General features: G+C 37.4%; 1 protein-coding gene across 1 annotated transcript; it reads left to right on the forward strand.

The window, feature by feature from the left end:
- Window positions 1-5,859: 5,859 nt before the first annotated feature.
- LOC140868373 (uncharacterized) lies at window positions 5,860-6,611 on the forward strand. Its single transcript, XM_073272917.1, has 2 exons — window positions 5,860-6,182; window positions 6,368-6,611. Exons 1-2 carry the CDS (start codon window positions 5,860-5,862, stop codon window positions 6,609-6,611), a joined length of 567 nt encoding a protein of 188 aa, XP_073129018.1.
- The last annotated feature ends 2,630 nt before the right edge of the window (window positions 6,612-9,241 follow it).

Here is a 9,241-nt window from a genome sequence, read left to right on the forward strand (position 1 = left end):
TTCAATAATTGCAATTTAGTCCTCAGCTTCTCAATTTATTCAATTTCAATCCTAAATAATTTAAGAATATTAGAATTTAAATCAAAACTCTAAATATTCCCAAATTAAATATTCTCGGATCAAAATTAAATAATTCTGGGCGTTACAGCGTTCCATCCCCAGACAGATGGTCAGTCTGAGAGAGTGATCCAGGTTCTCGAGGATCTACTGAGAGCTTGTGTCATCGACTTTCAGGGCTCTTGGGAGACTAGATTGCCGTTGGTGGAGTTTACTTATAACAATTGCTATCAGACATCTATAGGTATGGCTCCTTATGCAGCTCTCTACGGGAGGAGATGCAGATCTCCCGTGCATTGGGATGAGGTTGGCGAGAGGATTCTACTTGGTCCTGAGATTGTACAGCAGACTGCGGATGTTGTGATTCAGATTTGGAATCGGATGAGGACTGCTCAGAGTCGTCAGAAGAGTTATGCTGATACTCGACGACGAGATCTTGAATTTTCTGTTGGTGATCATGTGTTTCTGAAAGTATCACCTACGAAAGGGGTGATGAGATTTGGTCGAAGAGGTAAGCTGAATCCGAGGTATATTGGGTCTTTTGAGATCTTGGAGAGAGTTGGCATGTTGGCCTACCGTTTGGCTTTGGCACCAGGGCTTGCGGAAGTGCACAACGTCTTCCATGTATCCATGCTACGGAGATACGTCTTGAATCCGGCACATGTGTTGGATTACGAGCCTCTACAGTTAGCACCGGATTTAGCATTTGAGGAGAGGCCGATTCGGATCTTAGCCAGGGAGGAGCGGAGACTGAGGACGCGGGTCATACCGATGGTCAAAGTCCAGTGGTTGAATCACTCCGAGGAAGAAGCCACTTGGGAGACCGAGGCAGACATGAGAACTCGCTACCCAGAGCTATTCGGGTAAGTACTTTAATTTCGAGGACGAAATTCAATTTAAGGGGGAGAGAATTGTAATACCCGGAAATTTTAAAACGTAAATCCGCATGCATAATTAGGAAAAAATTAATTATTAATTTTTAAAAATAAGGGTTAAATGTATTTATGTGTTATTATGTGATTTATATGCATGATTTAATTTATTTTAGCATTTAACCCGCAATATTAGGATTTTTAGATTTTTGAGAATTTTATGGAGTTAGCGTTGACGGGACCGTGGACAGACGAGATACCAAAATTCTTAGCCAAAAATATTTTATGAGTTTTATGAGCCTTAAAATAATATTTTAAGGTATTTTTTCATGAAAATTTTAGTATTTAATTATATATTTATTTAAGGGTTGATTTTTAGCCAAAATTAGCCCCTTTATTGACTTTTATTGAATTTTAAAAATAGCCTATTTTAATAATTTGGGATTTATACTTTTATATCAGATTAGTATGTATTTCAAGAGTTTAAAATTTTAAGTTTATGGTATATTATCTTCCTAAATAAATTATATTAGTTATTAATCTATTTTCTACCTAATCCACCCAAAAATACACCCAAAAATCTCTCCCTACCCTACGCTCAAATCTGATCAGCCGCCTCCTATCTCCTTCTTCTACCTTTCTCACGCCTCCTTCACAGAAAATCATCCCCTTAGCCGATCAAGCTTTACTCTTTGAGGATTTTTGGTCGTTCGTCGTCCCGGAGTATCGTACACGCATCAACTAACGTCAAATAAATTCAAGGCATGTCTAAAACTTTTATTTGGCCACCATATGAGCTATTATTCATGCATGATATTTTTATTTCAGATTTTTATCATGAAAATGTTGAATTTATGCAAGTATGTACGGTTTTGTTGCATGGTTGATGGTTAATGGTCATGGCTCACGTTTTTCCTAGCATGGCTCGGTCCAGGGCTGAGGGCTCGGTCAGGGGTGTCCTAGGGTGACTTGGAGTCGGCTGGTGAAGGAATGGGTTTGAGAATGGTCAAGGCCGATTGTTTTATTTCTTGGAGTTGCTATAAATCGGCGGATTCGGGTTTCCCAAAAGCTTGGATCGCCAAGGCTTTGTAGTCATCGGTTGGGACCGTGGTTGGGTCCGTTGGAACCGCCCAGACGTGGGCTACGTCTGGGCGGTATAACTTCGGCCAGGGGGTGGCCGGAGCTGGCCGGCAGCAGGCCACAAGGCCTGCTGCTACACGGCCGAGACCTGTACAATTATGTGCAGGTCACGCATGGTTGGGAAAGGGGCTACGGGTCAGGGTAGTGGGTCGGGTCTATAGGGTAGTGGGTCGGGATAGGTGAGTCCGGGTCCGGGTTAGGTGGGCCGGGCTCGAGTATTTTAATTTTTAAATGTTTAATGTTTTAATTGGTTTTTGGGCCAATTAATTAGAAATAAAATTATTTGGGCCTCCAAATAATTTTATTTGGGCTTTCAAAATTATTTTTAAGTTAGCCCAATGGTTTATATGGGCTCGTGGGCCCATAGGAATTTTTGGGCAAGTCAATGATTTTATTGGGCTGTCCATGAATTTTTAGTAATTAATTAGTTAATGGGCCTAAATATTTTTATTTAAGCCCAATAACATTTAAGTATTTTATTTTAGTAAAAATTATAATTTTCAAAATTATTTATTAATTATGGGATAATTTAGATAATGGGCTTTAAGTCAGTTAAGGGGCTTAGTAGGGAGACCAACAGACTGGACCGAAACCATGAAAAATCCCTAAGTCCGAAATATATATTTAATTATTTTAGTGCATGAAAATATTTTAAGTATAAGTATATATTATGACAAACTAATTAAATATATATCAAGGACAAATTTTCAGTGCATGCATTCATGAAATTTTACATGCTTATGATTATGTATGTGTTGAGCAATAAAATATTTTCTTGATGAAAATTGATGTAGTGTGACATAAGGGTGATTATCCACCATATGATTTATGAGGTAGTTTACTACCATAGGAGGTAATTTATCACCGCCACGTACGTTGGTTCATGAGACTGATCAGTCGGCACAGATAAGCGTCACACTTACGGATAGGACCATAGACTGTTTCAAAAATACCATGCTCAACTATGTTATGTATGATGAAGAAAGATGATGTTTATGCTTAAGATTTATGATTCAGCATTTATGTTATGAAAAATGTTTCCATGCATGCTCATGTATCATGTATATGTATTAGTATGATTATGTGATGCGTTATTTTAAACCTTGATATCCAAGTTTAGACATGTTGAGCCCCTAGGCTCACTACGCTTATATGGTGCAGGTGAGTCAGATGATACTTATGTAGCTCCTACCGGTGGTGAGGATGTATGAGCTCACGGAACAGTGGCCCGTGACCGTTGCAGTGTTTAGATGATGTTTTAAGATACATTTATTTTTATGACGTTGAGTTTTAAAACAAGTTGCATATTTTTATTTTATTATTTCCCCATATGAGAGTTTCAAACATGTATTATTTACTATTTTTGTTTCATGCATGAAACCCTTTTTAATTATTTATTTGTTTATTTTTATTTAAGTTACTACTAAGAAGTAGTATTTTATTTTAAATGTGATACATATATGTATGGGCATATATGTATTGTTATTATTTAAAAAAAAAAAAATTTCCGCATTTAAGTTTAAGGAGTCCTAGATGTTTCATATACCCTCCAATATCGACTGTTTTTTGAATAATTTCGACTGCTCTTTCAAGCATATAGACTGCACTACAAGACTTTAAGTAGTTTCCACCGTTGGCATAATATTATTTCGACCATTATTATGAAATCTCGGTTAATATGTAAAGCACGGCGACCTTTTGGACATGACAATGTCATCTTCGTAATTCAAATAAAATTTGTTAAAACGCAGGCGTATTTATTTTTTCTTTTTGAAAGTTGCTTATGCTTAATCTAATTATTTTTATAGGTTATGACAATCAGTAATGTTGTCCTTCAATGTAATGGAAAGTGGATACGGGATGAGCACGATGTTTTCAAATGGTCTTCACATGAAAGTTGTAAATGGGATTTAATCACAGTGGACGATGAGACATGCAATTTCGAATCTTTTAAGAATGAGGTTGTTAACATTCTGGATTTGGCATGTGATATTAACATAACCAAATTCAGCTATTTGCCGATTGTTCCTAATTGCCATCCTCCTCCCTTTTATATTAAGGATGATAGAACTCTGCGTGCGTACCTTTACTTTGGTGCCCCAGAAAAGAGACCTGTGCTGAATGTTATGGTGGAAGAAGAGGAAGTGAACGTTGGACTGGACAACGAAGTGCATGCATTTGAAAGCACTCAGCACCTCAGTAATGATAGCATGACAATTAATAACATCGATAATTTTGAACAATCATTTGATGTTTGTGACAGATCGATGGATGAAAATGTTGGGGGGATCAATCGTACTGGGAGGAATTTGTTGTTAGATGGAGATGATACATGTGGCAATTGTAAAGTTGCTGATTATGGTAGATCATGCAATGAAATGCGGGGTCTTGATGGTGAAGACGAGGATCGTGACAGATCGATGGATGTAAATATTGGGGGGTTGAATCATAATGACGAATACTTGGATGGAGATTTTGTCATTCCTAACGAGAATGATAAGGAAACAACTGAGAATGTCAACGTGTCTTTTCCTGTGGGGGGGGGGGGGGGGGGGGTGAAACAAAATGAATAATACTTTGGTGGAGATTTTTTCATTCCTAACGAGAATGATAAGGAAACAACTGAGAATGTCAACGTGTCTTGTCCTGGGGGGGGGGGGGTTGAATCATAATGACGAATACTTTGATGGATTTTTTGTCATTCCTAACGAGAATGATAAGGAAACAACTGAGAATTTCAACGTGTCTTGTCCATTCGAACAACTTGAAGATCCTTTAATTTTAGGAGAACCTTCATTACACCAGCAGCAATTAAGACGGTCTGAGTCCGAGCCGGAAGGGTATCTAAATGGACTTCGGATCCGAAAGAGAATTCCGTTGGTAGATAGAGATGAGTCATGTGGCAATGGTACCTACTCATTCCGTGATGGATCCAACATTTCTATTGGGCAGGTATTTTCCAATAAGACAGAATTTCAGATTGAATTGTCCCGACTTGCAATAAAGTCATCTTTCGAGTTCAAAATAGTGAAATCTAACAAGTCCGTGTATGATGTTCGATGTGCTGCTGATAGTTGTACTTGGAGGATTCGAGGTGCAAAGAAAGATCCACACTCAACATGTTTTAACGTCGAACATATTGCAACATTCACACATGTGACTTGATGCGCATGAGTATAAAAAATCGACAGGCTACTTCTGGGTTAGTGTCAGCTGTGTTGCTAGAAAATTTCGGTGGTCAAAGGACTACACCTGTGCCGAAATCAATAATCACAATGATGCGTAATCAGGAATTCAATTATCATACTTCAAGGCACGTAGAGGTAAAGAACTGGCCCTTAACACCATGATGGGCGATTCTGTTGAGAATTTTAGGAAGTTGCCATCATTTTTGAAAATGGTTGAGAAAGTAAGTGTTGGTAGTTTCACGGATTTAGAAGTGGATGAAGAAAATAGATTTAAATACATGTTATTGGCATATGGTGCATGTATACCGGGATACAAATTCATGAGAAAAGTTGTCTGCATTGATGGTACATTCTTGAAAGGAAAGTATGATGGTGTGCTACTTGTAGCAACCGCACAGGACGGAAATCACCACCAATTTCCCATTGCATGGGGTGTTGTCGAAAAGGAAAGCTCTGAGTCATGGTCTTGGTTTCTAAGCAGATTGAAAATCATAGTAGAGGATGACGACGAATTGGTGATAATATCAGATAGACACCAGGGCATCATAAATGCAGTTGCATCTTTATACAATCGTGCACATCATGTGTTTTGTATGTGACACATGTCACAAAACATCAAAGGCAAGAGCAACAAAAAAAAGGGAGCTGCCGAGCTATTCATTCGGGTGGCAAAAGCATACAAGGAAAGTGATTTTTATTCCTTGTATACAGAATTGAGAGAGAGCTTTCCAGAGGTTGCTAAATATTTGGAAGATAACACTTCTCCCGGAAGGTGGTCTAGAGCGAAACAAACCGGGAACCGTTACTCCATCATGACCACGAATGGAGTGGAATCAATAAATGGTAGGTTGCGTGAGGAGAGGGAGCTTCCAATGCACTGCAAAGAATCACATCAACCTGGAGAAGTAAATATCGTCAAGAAGCGGTTGCATCAACTACACATCTCACACCAGCGATAGAGTCGATCGTTCATGAGAATTTCATCGTTTCTAGAAAATATGAAGTCATTGAAGCAACTGAGGGGAAGTATTGCATGTACGGTAGCACAAGCAACGAGTTAGTTGATTTACAGAGTAAATCTTGCACATGCCGTAAATTCTACATTGACAGGATTCCATGTTCACATGCCATTGCTGCTGCCTACAACGCAAATATTTCTGTTTATGAATTTTGTACAGATTATTACACCACACGTTATTGGTTAGAAGCATATACGGACCCTTTCTATCCAGTGCCAGGTGAATGGACAGTGCAGGAGGAAATATTGGTGCTGCCGCCTCTAGTCATTCCCCGACGTGGACGGAAAAAAGTAAAAAGAATACCTTCAGTCGGGGAGTATGCCAGAAGACGTTGATTTTTGTTTTTGTCACTCCTTCAGCATGAAACGACCGATTAATGTATGGTGTCGACTGTTAATATTACCAACTCGACCGCTTTGAGTGTAGAGTTTTAATTCTCTTTTCAATCGATCGTTACTAACGAAGCCTAATTCATCCAGGAGAGTCGGTTGGTCTATAAAAAATATAAAATGGTACAAGTTTGTTAATAAAAAATATTGCTAGCTAAAATTCCACATAAACATAAATAAAAATTATTACGAATATCTGTTTTGATGTTTTCAAACGTTAGGGTTTTTCGTATTTATTATTATTTGCATTTTATTTGTATTTAACTTTTGTAGTCTGTGCGCGGAAAACGTGTCGACCGATTAATGTATGGTCTCGACTGTTAATATTACCAACTCGACCGCTTTGAGTGTAGAGTTTTAACGAAGCCTAATTCATCCAGGAGAGTCGGTTGGTATATAAAAAATATAAAATGGTACAAGTTTGTTAATAAAAAATATTGCTAGCTAAAATTCCACATAAACATAAATGAAAATTATTACGGATATCTGTTTTGTTGTTTTCAAACGTTAGGGTTTTTCGTATTTATTATTATTTGCATTTTATTCGTATTTAACTTTTTTGTAGTCTGTGCGCGGAAAACGTGTCGACCGATTAATGTATGGTGTCGACTGTTAATATTACCAACCCGACAATTTCAAGCGCGCATCCCCAAAAAGACACGCTAATGAATCTGGATACGATTCTTTATCGCTATTTTACTTTCATGGTATTCGAGGTTATATAGTAAAGTAAAGTACAAATATTCACAGGATTGTCACGTGGTCTTCTCATAAATATCATTTGATCACGTCAAATATCAAGTTTTTAACAGTCGAAAACCAAATAATGATCAGTCGCCTATTGTATAGACGCCGACTGGTTAATAACATATACATATTACTGTAATCTAATCATAATCGTAAAAAATAACGTTATTCATAATCATAACCCAAATGGTTTAGTTGAATAACCAAATTTATTTTTATATGATGGTTTCCATAAAAATTAAAATTAAAAAAAAAACATATATACTTTCTCTCAAGCAGGACAAATAAATATATATATACTTTCTCTCAAGTTTTTAGAAAAATTTTAGCATATCTCTGACTATTGAATTGTATCGTAATCTCAGATTAAATTGCATATGGTATTTTATTCTTGAGGCCGATGCTTGTTAGATATGAGAGGTCAGAGGACTATGGTTAAGCACATACAAATGTTGGGGAAATAGGAGTCAAAACAGAGCCTTTCAAACAACTGAAATGGGTCGACGGGCAAATATATTCGGTCGGACAGCGGTCGAAACGGTAGCGTGGGCATCTTCAGTGTTTAATATGGGTCAAATCATGTTGTATCACAGTATATTGAATAGGTTCTGGTCGCCCATGATGAATCCAGTCTTAATCCAATGGTGAGAACGATACTTTCTTCTCTACCAAATGTGACACTAATCTTAATCTTACATTATGATAGGGAGGTAATCATGTTTATAAATTCGAATAATCACAATCATAACCTTTGAAATAATATGATACAATCTCCATGGAACAAATTTCATAATAATGGAATTTAGGGTTTAGGGTTTTCAATTTAGGGTTTTCAATTTAGGGTTTAGGTTTTAGCATTATTTGGGGTTTAGGGTGTCTTATTGCGGGTCCGGTGAAACCCGACAATTGCAAGCGTGCATCCCCAAAAAGACACGCTAATGAATCTGGATACGATTCTTTATCGCTATTTTACTTTCACAATATTCGAGGTTATATAGTAAAGTAAAGTACAAATATTCACAGGATTGTCACATGGTTTTCTCATAAATATCATTCGATCACGTCAAATATCAAGTTTTTAACAGTCGACAGCCAAATAATGATCAGCCGATCATAAATTTTAAAACGGTCGAACAACGGTCGAAGAGGTAGCATCGGCGTCCACTGTGATCAATTTTGCTCCAATCCAAAACTCATGGTGATAACGATAGATTATTCTCCACAAAATGTGAATCCAATTTAATCCTACCTTATGATTTTAGTACACGGACGGGAATGCCAGACTTTATTTATTGCCCTGTTCAGTTCATGAATAATATTACTCCAAAGAAGACACACATACCGAGGGATCAGCACGCATGCGCATGATTATTTATTTCCCGGTTCAGTTCATGAATAATATTACTCCAAAGAAGACACGCATACCGAGGGCTCAGCACGCATGCGCATGCGCATGCTATTTGCGCAACCCGAAGACTACACGCAAATCGAGGGATTTAAGAACCGCAATTGTATTGATTTTTGTCCCGTTGTTCATTTTTTATTTTTTTCTTTTGTCTGCTGGTTACTAGGTTCCCTTTATCTTAATGTTATTATGTTATTATTATAAATATATAATGTTTATAGGCAAAATTCGTTAAAAAGGCCGGTACACGCACTCTGAGAGGCTCTGAACTCTCATCGTCTGTCTTTCTTCCTTGACATCTCCCCAGAATAGTATCTGTTTTCAAAATACGTATTATGGGTTCCATCAGTAGGCTGATAGATTTTTTTTCTCATTCCGATATCGTATTATTTCGTGTTTCCATTAGTAATTTGTTTTGTTTTTC

The sequence above is a fragment of the Henckelia pumila genome, chromosome 1 (genome assembly GCF_033568475.1).
Source record: "Henckelia pumila isolate YLH828 chromosome 1, ASM3356847v2, whole genome shotgun sequence".
NCBI lineage: Eukaryota > Viridiplantae > Streptophyta > Magnoliopsida > Lamiales > Gesneriaceae > Henckelia > Henckelia pumila.

Bases quoted from the DNA above. Each gene is read 5' to 3' on its own strand.
- LOC140868373 (XM_073272917.1), top strand. From the start codon at position 5,860: ATGTCACAAAACATCAAAGGCAAGAGCAACAAAAAAAAGGGAGCTGCC. The intron at 6,183-6,367 runs GTTGCATCAACT...CTACATTGACAG, and splicing joins GTAAATATCGTCAAGAAGCG to GATTCCATGTTCACATGCCA.